The sequence below is a fragment of the Brienomyrus brachyistius genome, chromosome 12 (genome assembly GCF_023856365.1).
Source record: "Brienomyrus brachyistius isolate T26 chromosome 12, BBRACH_0.4, whole genome shotgun sequence".
Taxonomy (NCBI): Eukaryota; Metazoa; Chordata; class Actinopteri; order Osteoglossiformes; family Mormyridae; genus Brienomyrus; species Brienomyrus brachyistius.
The window spans coordinates 22,831,019-22,846,488 of record NC_064544.1 but is presented as its reverse complement, the minus strand read 5'-3'; the positions used below and the strand labels follow the sequence as shown (position 1 = coordinate 22,846,488).

The 15,470-nt window shown below is 40.7% G+C and overlaps 1 protein-coding gene across 1 annotated transcript; it reads right to left on the bottom strand.

The window, feature by feature from the left end:
* Positions 1 to 13,388: 13,388 nt before the first annotated feature.
* Positions 13,389 to 15,264, bottom strand: LOC125705292 (cytokine-like protein 1). Its single transcript, XM_048971771.1, has 4 exons — positions 15,034 to 15,264; positions 14,905 to 14,949; positions 14,382 to 14,528; positions 13,389 to 14,265 (listed from the first exon to the last, which is right to left on the bottom strand). Exons 1-4 carry the CDS (start codon positions 15,178 to 15,180, stop codon positions 14,167 to 14,169), a joined length of 438 nt encoding a protein of 145 aa, XP_048827728.1. The 5' UTR covers positions 15,181 to 15,264; the 3' UTR covers positions 13,389 to 14,166.
* Between the last annotated feature and the right edge of the window lie 206 nt (positions 15,265 to 15,470).

The following is a 15,470-nucleotide window of genomic DNA, read 5'->3' as shown; positions in this document are numbered from 1 at the left end:
AGATATCACCCGACGCCTCTTTGTTACCTTCTCTACCTGCTGCCCATATCCTCTTTTCCAAGTGAAACTGAAAAAATCTCATGTTGTAGTCCACCTTTCTGCCATTTCCACTATGTGACTTAGTATGGTGCCTTTTCACACAGCACAAATGTCCTATCTTACCAAAGATAATGCCGGACGCAAATGCTCACTCTTGCATTGCATACAACCAAAATGGCGATTCGACCCACGATACACTGCGGTCTGCTGCTTCAACTTCAAAGTGCTAACAGGCAGGGGTGCTGCTACAGATTTTGGGCCTCCAATCCAATTATGTTTGAAAATTTGTATGGCCCCGGTCACTCAGGGGCCCTTGAAATCATCCTAACTTCCCCCCTCACCCCGTTATGGCACACCCCCCTTAAGGTTAGCCCTTAACTTCCCCCCCCCTCACAGCTATTGAGATTACTGTGAACTTATTTTACTGGCTATGAGTATAACTACAACACACCAGAGTATTCATTCAAACACTTAAGACAAACTAAACAATCTAGTGGGTTTTCTTGACCTGTCTTTTGATTGCTCCAGGGGATCCATACGGGACATGCAAGCTCTAACTGAGAGAAACTCAAACAGACAATGGGTACTATCCACTTATCTCCTGCATCTTACCATCTCACATGTATTTAGGACAAAAACTGATCTTCATTGACAACAACCCATAGAACTCACATCCATCCATGGATGGCTTCAGCAGAACAACAAAGCCATTGACGAAATGAAAGCTTGCTCCGGTTATGGTATGTGTGACACATTCTTCAGCGGTGTGTTTGCAATTGTAGATGATTGCACTTTAAAAAGGACACCCGGCAAAAGAGCCACAAGCAACACCAGTGATGAAAGACATTAAGCAAGACTCCCAAGCACTGCAATGAGACAATGAGACAATGAGAACAAACAGAAAGAAGTAAATAGATCAGCAAGTATCCTGGACAGCACATTCATGACTAGCATACTCTTTTAGAGCAAATTGTACATTGATCTGTGATTGACAGCTGTTGGCTGAATCCTTAGTTCTGTTTGTGTAGTAAATGCTCTTATTCTACACTGCAGATCAGAGCCTGATTCCAGAGCCTGATTCCAGAGGCTGAATGCATTCTAGTTCTGATCTTAATGGATACTCTACCAGCGCTTATGACCAACACAGCCATTTTCTCTCCCTACCAATCAGAGCAAATGCTTATTACAAAGCTAAGATCTTCATCTCTGTGTGCATTAACTTTTTTTGTTGTTGTTTTATTCATTTGTGTGTTTCTTTAATGTAATGATGATTCAGGAAAGGTTAGGGGAAAATGCAAAGGGCAGGTTGCACTGACCGTTTCTTATGGGAAAATACCTCAATTTCTTTTAACGTCATGTTAATGTCATTCTGTGTCCACATGTTAGACAAGTTTATAAAACACAGAGAGATCAGTGGTTAGTGTGACAGTACACTGAAGTATTTGTCTTTATGTGCACTTTTTAAAAAAACTTTTCATATGTTAATAATCTGAATTAGGTTAGTAAAGCAGCAGTATCAAGCTTAAATGCTGTAAAATAAGATATTATCGCCCACTTAGTTTGAAATTATACAGTTCAAAAATAGTTAGATGTTTTATATAAAAATTTTTCTAAATACAAATAATAATAACTTTGCTACTCAATATAAAGTGAGAGTTTTTGCATCCTGGCAAATCCATCCATCCATTTTCCAAACCACTTAACCTTCTGGGTTGCGGGGGGCTCCGGAGCCTATCCTGGAAGCTACGGGCACAAGGCCGGGAACAACCCAGGATGGGGGGTCAGCACATCCTGGCAAATATTCTCAGCATAGTTAAAGTGTGACCTTAAAAGTTACGTTCTTTTAAATAGCAGCTCGGAGCATTGGTGGGTATGAGTTACTTTGACACTCCCAGCACTCAGCACCTGAACAGAAACTCCCAGCCTGGCTGCTGACATTGAAGCACATTTGAAGCACTATCACAGCGAGCTGCAGCGGTGGAATGCTGAAGCACAGAGGTCACGGGGTCATCGCCCACTGTCCGCTGTACCATCCTCCTCCATCTCCAGCTAGATCCCATGGCTGCCTGTGGATTGGCTTTTCTGAAGTTTACCCATACATCTTGCAGGTTTATTACTGTTGAACCGTAATAACTTGTAGTGAGTGGGGGGGCTGTATCCTGCCCCTGGTTACTGTGTGGAGTTTTTATGTGCTTCTGTTCTGCTGTTCTGTTCTGTTGTGGCTTTTGCCTGCAGTCCAGCGATATACAGTGTTTGCATCTCTGCATTGTCCTTTACCGTTCCCAGCAATATACGTTCATCACATGAAGGGTGTTACCCGCTAAAGCTCAATGTGACATCGTGTTGCATAAGCAGTCTATTGAGTCGATGTGCTGGTATTTTACATGAAGACCACTAGAGGGCGATCTTCATCAAGCAAAACAATCTGTTATTGTTTCCACTTGCAGGTTTCACATTTTTAGCAGAGTTCATATGTCCTCCATGGAGATAAATCATTGTTTATTAATGTTTCCTGTTACTTTACAGCAAAACTATTTACCGCCAATAAGGATTATCCCTTGATCTCGGATTATTGCAACTGATGCCTAATGATATGTAAATTCATCCAATACAAAACACCATTCAAAATATAAAACACACTCCAAAACAACCATACGGGAAGCACCATGGCTGGAGAACAGATATACTTGATTATGAAACATATGAGGTGAATAATCCAAAAACGTCATACAGTACATAGATGTTAACCAGTGTTCCCCAATGACTGTTTTTATGTATATTCTTGTGACTCTTAGAAGACATTGCCACATGCCTTTCTGCTGTCAGATTTATGTCTTGTCTGAGAACAGAAGCAATGCAATAACCTGTCATATATTCATCATATTATTCTGCTTTTTATTCACTTTTTGGTCACCGTAACAAATGCACATAAAGTTCGTCATTTTGTACCTGAACACCGACACATTCATGTTCCGACGTGGTAACTGGTCTCCCCAGTCCGGGCAGTGTATCATGGTCCTTACCGCCAATCATTATAGAGGGTCTATGTGAATTGCACTTAGTCTGACCACTCATCTAGGACCAATTTTCCTTAGGAGTCCCTACCAGGGGCCTGCAAACCCCTCCACCATGATAAGGTGACAATCTATGGAACAATCTTACAGTCATAACAAACATTGTATGATTATACTATTATAATGTAATTACATAATGTGATATAATTGTCCTATGACATTTACTGGTGTATTTTACAGCTGTAAAAGTATGTTAGGATGTTAAGGTATACTTACATGATGTTCCCCTAGCATGTCCTATGCTAGCTGGAATAGGTTCAAGGTGACCCTGACCAGGACAAAATGTTGGGAGATGGATGGATGGAGGCTCAGCCCCCCCCTCCACAGTGGGACAGGCTTCAGGCTTTCCATCATCATCTCTGTAAGGGGTTATTTACAAATGGATGTCAAAGTCTATATTAATTTAATGACTGACTGTGTTTAGCTTATAGTCATCCCAAAAAATTCTTCATAAACTCTATTGATATTTGCTGGTGGCTTCTCAATGAAATACCTTCTCTAAGAAGGTCTGTAAAAGCTTGCTTTTAGCGATTCCAGATTTCCTCAGAATAAATCTTGTGTAACTGCATCCCTGTTTAGTGAGTCCACCCCTAACTGCAATGAACACCATGTGTACAATTACCATCAACATAACATTTATCTCCAGAGAACTGGCAACCTCTGAAAAACGAGCAAACAGGCATTAAGCACTTTTTTTTTCAGTGTTTATTCTGGGGATGATTTGAGTCGGATTTTTGTTCTTCCAAGGATATTGACATTCAAGTATACATTTCTCATCTAAAAATGGAAACTTCTAACAATGTTTACTGCGGGCCTCTGAGCTTTCTGCCAAATTAACCATTTAACCAGCTAAACAAACCGTACCAGGAGCTGTGTATTACGCCTGGCTCTGCTATGGACATTACACATTTCTAACAATACAAATAAACTATGCATTCTCAGTAGTGATTCTGGCTTAATACACATTTTCTTGGCTTTCAGGGTAATGGTGTGCAAAGCATTCTCCCTCTTGAGCATGGAAAAGTGAAATCAACAATTCAGTCAGAAAATTACACAGTTTTGTGTTCATAAGAACCCCTGCATTATTGCAAATCAATAGTTTTTCCTTTCAGCTGTGAATGAAGGTATGCAATTCAGTGCCTTCGACTCAGTGCCCAGAATTTACAACATTATGCTATGCCATCAGACAACATCACACTGTCTCATAAATGGTCAGCAGTAGCTTCATTCATGAAAATTTGAAGATGTGTGCTTATGTGTGTATGAGTTTCTACTCACTAAAAGTCCCCACAATGTGGTAAAACCTGTTACTTTTTAACTTGTGGAGATATTTCAGGTCATCACAATATAATCTGTGATTGTAATTATGGGCTGAGGGTTGCTTCTTCGTGGGGACAGGAACCAGGTATGAAGCACACCGCTGGGACACCCCCCAGGCTCAGGCTCAGATTGAATAAGTGTTGGAGAACTCCTGAGAGCTGCTTAGTGCACAGCATTAGGGTTGTATCCATAGAAATAGGGAGTCCCCACAATGGTAGGAACTATATGGATAGTATTACTGGGACACATCTCTCAATCACTGAATTCAGGTGTTTCATTCAGACCCATTGCCACAGGTGCATGAAATCCAGCACCCAGCCATGCAGTCAGGTTTACAAACGTGTGAAGCGTCGGACTGTTATTGGATGCCATCTTTGCAATAAGTCAGCTCAGAATGAACACATATAGTAACAAATATAGTAACTGTTTGAGATAAATGATGTGTGACAATTAATTAACAATGAACAAACATGAGATCAGTATTTTACATTTGTTATTCATTATTTGTTCCTACAGTACTTGCTTCAGTAGTTTACAGTGGTTCCTTCAGTATTTTACAAAGGTTTACAGAATTAACAGATAAAGTAACAAATATAGTACTTGCTTGAGATAAAACATGCGTCACAATTCATTAATGATGAATTAATGTTAATATGTAACTAACACTTAGTTTGTGGTTAATTAATAGCTAAGTAATCCATCCATCCATTTTCCAAACCGCTTATTCTACTGGGTCGCGGGGGGTCCGGAGCCTATCCCGGAAGCAATGGGCATGAGGCTAGCTAAGTAATAGCATAATATTATATTATTTGTGCCCCCTCAAATAAAGTGTTACCCTTCCCTTCTAGATATTCCATGTGAACTGTAAGTGGCATTATTGCAAAGTAGAAGTGAATAGTAGAATAGTAGACTGCGTAAAGTAACAGAGCAAGGTCACCCAGTGCTGACGCACGTAGTGCATAAAAGTCGCCAAAGCTCTGTTGATTCAATAACTGCTTTTACAAACTTCCTCTGGCATTAACCCAACACAAAAACTGTGCGCTGGGAGCTTCATGAAATGGGCTTCCATGGCCGAGCAGCTGCATGCAAGCCTCACATCATGAAGTGTAATGCCAGTCATCAGATTCAGTGGTGTAAAGCACACTGCCACTGGACTCTGGACTCGGAAGCATGTTCCGTAGAGTGATGGAGCGGGAGGGTCATGTATATATGGGGCTGCAGGCCCCCCATGACCCTGAGTAGGACAAGCGGTTTCAGAAAATGAATGGATGGATGGATGAATGGATGGATGGATGGATGGATGGATGGATGGATTGATTTTGATGTGGGGACATTTTTTTTGGTCCCTACAAGGGGAAACTCAATTTTGTAAAAATCTGTGAATGCAGTCAAAAAACTAAAAATGCCAAAAGTCTTGTATTTTGTTTGGTTACTTTAGGGTAAGGGGTTGGGCTGGGTTGGGGGTTAAGGTTGTCATAGTTAGCATTAGCATTTTTCCCATAGAAATTAATGAGTGGTCCCAAAAAAGTATATGATTATACGACTGTGTGTGTATGTGTGTGTATATGTGTGAAATCGCCTCTGTGTGTGTGAGAATGAATATCCATCTGTAGACCTGTCCATGCGAGGATATTTATATTCAAACGCGTGTGTGTCAGCTGAGTCAATGTTTATAATCATCAGTTTTTGTAAATTGTTACTATATTTCACTATTATTCTTGCTTATGAAGTGAAGTTTCATAAAACTGAAACTGCATATATTCTGCATATATATATGTTCTGAAATATTTGGAGTATAACGAACACTTGAAAATTTGTGAAACCTCACTTTTGATACTTGGGCATAGGAAATATATCTTAATTATTTTATACAATCTCAAAACATTTAAAGTAAACATCCTAAAATGTTTTGGTAACATTTATTCTATTATGGCATTTGTAATCACATGCCGTACCTGACAGGGAATGTGCCTCAATCTGGACTCCTCTAATAAGTCATTAAATGCCTGGATCTTGGTTTTTATCTAAGACACTCACAATCCCAGACACTCAATCTCTCGTGACCCCCGATCAGAGCCTCCATTGATTCCGATGGACTCCATCCGTCCATTTTCCAAATTGCTTACCTTTCTGGGTCGCAGGAGGTCCAGAGCCTATCCCGGAAGCTATGGACATAAGGTGGGGAACAACCCAGTACGGGGGGGGGGGGGGCAGCCCATCACAGGGCACACTCACACACCATTCACTCACACATGTACTCCTATGGGTAATTTAGTAACTTCAATTAGCCTCAGCATGTCTTCAGACTGTGGGGGGAAACCGGAGTACCTGGAGGAAACCCCAAGATGACACGGAGAGGGCATGTAAACTTATGCTTGATGAAAGCCCTCAGTGCCAGGATGCGGTCGATGGTAGACTTCATAGGCGGAAAACCAAACCGTTCCAGTTACTGGTAGATGAGTAAGTGATCACGGAACCTGTTAATCCCCCTGTAGTTGCCGCAATCCAGGCGATCACCCTTCCCTTTCCAGATAGGGACTACAAGTCCCATTTTCCAGTCAGTTAGAATAATGTTCATCTCCCAAATGGAAGCAAAGAATGCTTTCAATGCCAGGAGTACAGCCTTTCCACCAGCCTAGAGAAGTTCATCCTGGATACCACAGATCCCTGCAGCCTTTAATACTAACAGCTGATTCACCCCCCTTGCAATCTCAGTGAGACTGGGTGGTTCACAGCTGACTGGAGGATCAGCCTTAGAACGCAGAGATGTCCATCGTCCTAGCTGGAGGATCAGCTGCAGGTCTCAGAGGAACAGATTCAGATGTTTGATTCCTCTGGAAGCAGGATGTAGGTCACTAGACCACAGATGGTGTGTCATCTGCTCATAAATTCATCTAAACACTGCCTCCTTATCTGACCTCAGATCCTTCACAGCCGACCTCCTCAGTTCCTGGTACAGACTGAAGTTGTCACCAAGTCGCGCACAGCGACTCCTCTCAATAATATCCAGGGTGCCTTGCAAGGTGAAAAACCTCCTGGGAACATCTGCAACACCATCACAACCCTCGGCAACCTTCACGGTCAAGTCACAGAAGGTCTCCCACATCACATTAGAGTCAGCATTCGCACCCACGTCTGAAGGTTTCTTACATCAATTATATCCAAACTCATAAAAAACAGCCTGATCTTGGAGTCTGGCCATGTCTAGCCTCATTCTCAGAGTAGGTGGTAGCCTACTGGGTCTAAGTTGAATCTTCAGATTATGTGAGGGACCAAACAGTAAAGCGACACATACACAGGAGCCTGACTAAAGAAAATAGGGCTTTACTGACTCCCAAAAACACAAGCAGTTAATCTCAAGACCTTAATAACAGGGGCTATAAAAGAGGTTAAAAAAAACCAACAAAACTTAATATTACAAAGCAAGATATTAACTGAAACAAACTGACCTTCCAATAAGGAGATATGAGGGAACATATATAGCGGTTTGCCCAAACCAATTAACACACAAAATGGGTAAACCAAATGAAAACTACATATAACTGAACAAAGCAAAACACAGCTAAACCCCAACTCTCCCCTCTTGCCATGGCAGCACATGGTTCAATCTTGCTCCAGGAGTTGTCCTTTGAAACACCTCCGCCCTCAGCCACACCTTTATGCTGGATAGAAAAGACCACCCCCCACAACGAAAGTAACTGCAACAACAAAGGATTGATTAGGCAAACACTGCACACAAACCTACAATATCAAAATATGTACAATGCACATAACATGAGGCAAAGCACATCAACTAAGAACTATGAATTGTTATTGTAAATAAAGCAGTTTGATTAAAGAAAGCATACAAGTAATCAACTAAGGATGTGAGAATGTTTGAGATCTTACTGTGTGGCTGTAGCCATCATAGAGTAGCAACAACATGTCTGTGGTCAGAATTCACAAACTAGCAGGTAGAGCCTGCAGTTCTGCAGAAGTCTCGAAAGTCTGGCCATGAGGATGTGATCAGTCTCCTTCGCTGCACCGTTAATATTGGAGTACCAAATCCAACGATCGGCTCCGAGATCCTCATCTTAGCATCCAGTGTGGCTTTAGTGCTGTCCATTGCACGAGCTGCTGATAGGCTATTTGGTGAATATCTATCCAATGCCTATCTAATGTCTGGGATTTGGAGATGCTGACTCAACCTGCGGTACAGTAGAGGTTACTGAGTGATGCAGAATGTTCCTACCAATTTTCCACTGCAGATATAGTGGCATTGGAGGCAGCTCTGACTTTGTATAATATACATTATTTTATTGCAACCGATGCAATCAGATCCATTGCTGAAGTGACTCAGAGTCAGTAATGGAAATAGAAAAATCAAGCAGTTTGGCCAACTCATTAAGGCTGCAGCCAAACTGCAGAGTGAGAAGAGATTATGCTACTTCGGATTCTTCAGCCTTCAGTCAAGGTGGGGTGTGGGGTCCCTTGGAGTCCTAAGATCTTATGAATCAAGTGAGTTACTGGCTTTTATGGCTTAGAATACTCGAGCTGTACAGGATGTGTGTGAATGTGTCTCAGCATTGTACTTCTTCTTATCCAGCAGCTTGAGCTGTGTCTGGATCTCACAGTTTTCCCTGTAGCAATGAGAGGGCAGAACAACTCTCTAGATAGTTAGCACTGAATTCTACAGGAACAAATTATACCTGGAACACTACACTTCGGACAAGGTCAGAAAAGGTGAGTTGTGTAATATCTCCTGCTGAATAAGATAGGATTAAAGTGTAGATCAGGGAGATTTCCTTGGTCTTTCAAACCAGCTTTTTTTAAGCAATGTTGGCAGCTTTAAACCCAGCCAAACCCCCGGATTCCACATAGCCAGCAATTCTGAAGCAAATGGCGCCGAATGAAAACCTACATTTGTCTTTTTATTTTTCCTTCTTCCCCTGCTTCTCTGTTAGCTCTACGGAGGCAGCCAAGGAACTCTCCGCTGTGGTTTTCAGAGAGCAAAGACTTACCGAGAAGCAGAGACAGAAATGTGGGCTGCTATGTGCTTTTCAAAGCGTTATTCAACTAGAGAGGAAGTCATTTGGCCAAGTGGTGAACGCTTCTCATGAATTGTTTTGTAGGACTGCAGTAACCTTAAGGCACTGTTCCCAGCCATTCCACAAACTTAGCGGCCATGTGTAATCAATGCTGTAGTCAAACGTGTCCATGAGTAAACACACTTATGTAAATTATGGATATATCTGGTCTCATCTATGCCAGTGACTGTGAATAAAACACAAAACTGTTGTTTGAGGGGAAAACCCTGCTAGAAGACCAGAGAAAATAAAAAGATTGTTTCACTCTTCTCGGATGTGCCCTTCCTCTCTGGCTCTGCATGGGGGGTTTGCATATTCACTCCATGTCGTCATGGGGTGTTTTGTTTCTGAGTACTCAGCTTTCTCCACAGCCCAAAAACAAGCTAAGGCGAATTACAGTTACCAAATTGTATGTGTGTGAATGTGTGCCCTGTGATGGGGGTTGATGCCCTGTCCTGGATTATTCCTTGCGTTACTCCTGTGGCTTCTGGGATAGGCTCTGAACCCAAATGACACTGCATATAAAAGTTGAAGGGCCTCCATATATTCCTATCTAAATTCCCTGGAAGTCTTTTCAACATGCTGCCTACATTTCCCATAGTGCTTTTTGGGTAGATGCTTATTTCTGTGACTCCAAGTTGTTATTTGGGACTTGCTGTCATAGCACCCTGCAGAATTCTGGGTTAAATGGTTTGTCATTGTGAATATGCCAAGATATGCAAAGTGAATTCTACCGTGTTATGGTGCAAATATAGACATAAAATGAAATTAAAGATTTTTTTTTCCTAGCTGTAACCCTGTGCTACACAAACTGATGTATTTCTTGTAGCTGAAATTCATATATGCATAGTTTTATGTGAGCGTCGTGTTCATTTTGAGATATTTACCGCTAACATCAAAGTGCATCAGCAGTGAAAAAGGAACCAAAGAAGCCGAAAGCCAGAAGGCCGGAGGGAGTAAATGGCAGGCGCACTCATCCATACACACAAGGTAATCAACCTGAGTTTCTTTATTAAAAATGTTAATGGTCTCTTGGGGCAATAATAAGTCTGGGCATAGCAGCAACTGTTAAATACTGATTGAACAAGAGTTTGCAAGGTTTATTTACAAAAGACATCTTGTGTATTCATAAAAGTCTCCCAAGCTACATCCGACATCCCACAGTGCTGCCAATAACAGACCTTTGTGTTGCTGCGATCCTCTGTCCAGTTCGCTCACGGATAATATGCAGAATACAAGAATAATGTTTTTCCTTCTCTTCTCTTTTAACTCCAAGAAAAACAAAGAAAAAACAGCCAAGTCTCAACAAGACCTTGTGTATACTCTGTGTAATTCTCTAAGGAGGATATTTAGCAAATAGGAAAATATGTACATCAAGGTCTACAAAAATTGCATAATTTGCAAAGCTGACAAATTTTTAATCAAATTTATAATGCATTTTCCATATTAGGGTTCACGGCTGTTCAGCTCTCTTTACGTATCTTTTATGTTTCTTTTTAAGGATGGTGGAACTCTGGATTTTGCTGGCCAGAGACGCTCGTCTTCAGAGGGGCAGATAGGGTGTCCCAAAGGTAGAACAATAATTCGGAGGATGTTTATCATATCCTGCTGTGGTCTTTCTGCAATAGAATTCTGTTTAACAACAGCTGGCTGTATAAAAGTGTCAATTGTTGCAATGAAAAAACCAGTAGAAAAGCCTGTGTTTCCATCCCTCACTTTATGAATATAATTTGATCCATGGAATTGGTTCAGACAGTGAGAATACATAAATGGGATAATCTAATTATATGTTATGGGAATTCACAAAACATTTCATGCCCAAAGAAGTATCCCAAAAAAATACATCAAAACACACACAATCGTTAAGATTGTTAAAGCTGCTTTTTAAAAAGTGTCCGTCTCATAAATAGTTAGGCAAGTCAGTTATGAAAATTGTATGTAGGGGATTTTGACCTTTAAAAAAAAAATCCATATCTATGTAATTTGTGTACATGGAATTTAATAATATTTAATATAAGTAAAACATAGTGAAGACAGATGGAAATGATGAGGTTACACAGAAGGTTTCAGTTTAAAGCAGCAGATCTTTTTTGTGCCTGAACCAGCATTGAACAGGAAATTGAAAGGGCTAATTTCGTAGAGTAAAAATTTTAATGTAGTATGTTTGTGAACAGAGGAAAAAGTGTATTACATTAGTCCTGCAGTGGTTCCTTCACAAAATCAACTTGCTAGTGACACAGAACCATGCAACATACTAGTGTCCCATTGGAGTACTACATACAGTATACAGCATACAGCATACCCTAAACCCACGTACATGTTCATACCCCTTACTACATACAGTATACAGCATACAGCATACCCTAAACCCACGTACATGTTCATACCCCTTACTACATACAGTATACAGCATACCCTAAACCCACGTACATGTTCATACCCCTTACTACATACAGTATACAGCATACAGCATACCCTAAACCCACGTACATGTTCATACCCCTTACTACATACAGTATACAGCATACCCTAAACCCACGTACATGTTCATACCCCTTACTACATACAGTATACAGCATACAGCATACCCTAAACCCACGTACATGTTCATACCCCTTACTACATACAGTATACAGCATACCCTAAATCCACGTACATGTTCATACCCGTTACTACATACAGTATACAGCATACAGCATACCCTAAACCCACGTACATGTTCATACCCCTTACTACATACAGTATACAGCATACCCTAAACCCACGTATATGTTCATACCCGTTACTACATACAGTATACAGCATACAGCATACCCTAAACCCACGTACATGTTCATATCCGTTACTACATACAGTATACATCATGCCCTAAACCCACGTACATGTTCATACCCGTTACTCCATACAGTATACAGCATACAACATACCCTAAACCCACGTACATGTTCATACCCGTTACTACATACAGCATACCCTAAATCCACGTACATCTTCATACCCTTTACTACATACGGTATACAGTATCTATCTGGGGTAATGTTGGGGGGGGGGGGAGTAACAGTCTCAGCAGGGATGCTGAGATCTCCCTTTCATCAGCCACCAACTCCAGCTCCTTTGAGGGAATACCAAGATGTTCCCAGGCCAGCCAAGTGCGTCCTGAGCTTACCAGAGGGATGTCTACTGATTGGACATATCAGGCACACCGCCTCAGGGAGGCATGCAAGAGGCATCCTGGATAGATGCCCAAACCACCTTAACTGGCTCATTTTGATATGATATCCAAGATTCAGGGAAAGTTTAGCTCTACAGACGGTATTGGGTGGGTCTTGCCAAAAACCTTTTTTAGTTTTAAATGATCTTTCTTAATACCTCTCTTTCCAGATACAGTACTGATTAATGACCTTATTTTGATGTCACAAGGTAGATTTCAGCCAATCACAAAGTAAACGAATAAATAACAGTTTGCCATTGGTTTACAATATTTTATATTACAGGTCTATTTTGAGCACCTGAATAGGTTATGTATGAGTAATACTTTGTGATATTCTTCAGGACATCCTGGGTAACACTTTTATTGGACCAGACTCCCAAACTCAGTTCCTTACTATTACAAAATCTCCATCTCAACACATTTCCCCCGTTCATCTTCTAGCCGCTTATCTAATACAAGCTCTTGGACATTTCATTGAACTAATTAATTCAAATTGCACAATAACTGCACAGTCAAGCACCTCTTCATTAAGCTGAAAATCTTTTGCTGGAGTCTCCACTAGCTTTTCGCAGCATGACAACAAAATAATCATCTTGCTCATTAATTTAAAGGAAACATACAGTATTTGTTCGACTGTTGAAAGCAGTTTGTATGGTGATAAAATAAGCTTTCACAAGGTTACAAATTAGAATTCTTTTATTATGTATGCATAAACTGAAATACCAGGTAAAAAAGCTTTTTTTATGTTACAGTCACAATACATAAAGAATATAATAAAATGAAAGCTGCATTTCCAAGTTTTGAAGTTTTTCATATATTCTGAAATGAAGTAAAACATATCTGAGGTATTAAATTCAAGGAAGAGCACAAGCATTTCACTTCTGAACTGTGATCTGAAAAGACGTGTACAATATATATTTGAGTCAGTGCTATTGAAAAGACAGAGCTGAATAGATGTGCAGTAGCCTGGTCTGAAGAGAACTGAATCACTGGACCCATTATGAAAGGCAATCAAGCTTGTTTTATATGGTCAATATGTAACAGGGTGAAGGACACACAAACCTATTCAGAACATTATTTCAGGGTTTCCTATGGAATGAATGGCATTTGGCAAATTTCCTGTGGATAGTTTTAGGGCTAGCTGTTGGATTTAAACCACAAATATTCTGTCATATTTTGCATAACAGTCTGAAATGCATTTAGCAAAATGTCACTTGGGCTCTGCTTGACACTACAGGTGCTGTGTGTGTAATGTAAGGGTGAATAGCATAGCATGGGTGGCCCTCGTGACTGGAAAAATAAATGCGTGTGGTTTGTTTTTCACATGCAATTTAGCAGCAATCAAATGCTGAATCCTCACAGCTTGTAAATGTGATTTATTGCAATCAGATGTGAAATAATGAGTCTTGGGGGCATGTATTTGTGCTCACGCACAATAGGTGGAGACAGCTTGCACTCAGTTCTCCTGCAGAAGTTCCAGTCGATCTTCTCCATACCTTGGGACACTCTGACCAGAGTCTAGGGCTTCACAGTCATCTGACATGAACACTAGGTCCTGCAGAGAAGGCAAATGGATATATGAATTTGCATTAGGGGTGGAATCTATGGTATGTATGTTTGTGTGAGTGTGGAATGATGTTGGGGAGAGCAACACTTCTCAAGTGCCGGTACCCGATAGCAGAATCGATTGATGATGATGTAGAGGATTCGGGCTTGGCGCTTCAAATGAGCGATCCTGGGACGCTCCCTGCAGAACTCGGTTGGCAAGCTCTCCAACACGAAGACATAATCCCGGAGCTTGGTCAATATGCAGGAATTCTGGGAAAGTAACCGCGGAAATAGTTAGATTCAGCCACCAAATCTCAGCCTCCAAAAAAAAAAGTTCTGTGTTGATTGTAATCGAGATTTTGGTAAATAAAAATAGCAAACATATATTAACATTAGGGAATGACAAAAAAACATATTAACACGTTACAGCATCATGTAATTTCTATTAAACTCTCTTAACAACAGCTATTTCAGTTTTTAAAAATACAGAGGATAACACAGAGTTCTGTGATACCGTCCTCAAGATTAATAAATCTACCTTTAAAAGAAGCCCGAAAGGCATGTTCAGGTCTTATTTTCAGTGGATTTGATCTTCACCATCATTGGTAACGCGGACTGAATTTGCTGAATGCGTAATGTAACTTACGTGCACATCCAGATACAGTGGAGGTAAAAAATCCATACAGACTTTCTGCAAAGAGAAGTAAAAACTGATTACGGTATTTTCAGTGGTCATGCGAACTGATGAGGTGGACGCATGCGTCAAGTGACTTACCACAAGATTATATTTTTTCAATTTCCCCACTAAATCCATAATTTCTTTGCTCAAACTCAACACTCTAGAATAACACGTCGGCGGAGCACATCTCGCCATCCAAATAATACTGACGAAAAAAAGCAAAGCCACTGGGCTTATTTTCATCCTGGATCTTGCTGCCGGACCTTCCCTTGGTTAGTGGACGTCGGTTGACTAAGTGGTTTTACTCTGCGTGCGCTCCCAGTTTTTCAACATTTGGAGGAGAAGAATACCGATGACGTCAAACAGATATACACGTCGGATTTTTACAAAAAAGAAAAAGTTTCTTTAGCAAGACGGGCACATTTCTGCCAAATGACTAAGACGTTTACTTTAAAATCTGTTGACAGGCTGGGAAGCAATTACACGGAAATTTTTATGTTTGCAATAGTATTTATTTATTTGCACTGGTGATT

Bases quoted from the DNA above. Each gene is read 5' to 3' on its own strand.
- LOC125705292 (XM_048971771.1), bottom strand. From the start codon at position 15,180: ATGAAAATAAGCCCAGTGGCTTTGCTTTTTTTCGTCAGTATTATTTGG. The intron at 14,950-15,033 runs GTAAGTCACTTG...TTCTCTTTGCAG, and splicing joins TGAAAAAATATAATCTTGTG to AAAGTCTGTATGGATTTTTT. The intron at 14,529-14,904 runs GTAAGTTACATT...TTACTTTCCCAG, and splicing joins CACTGTATCTGGATGTGCAC to AATTCCTGCATATTGACCAA.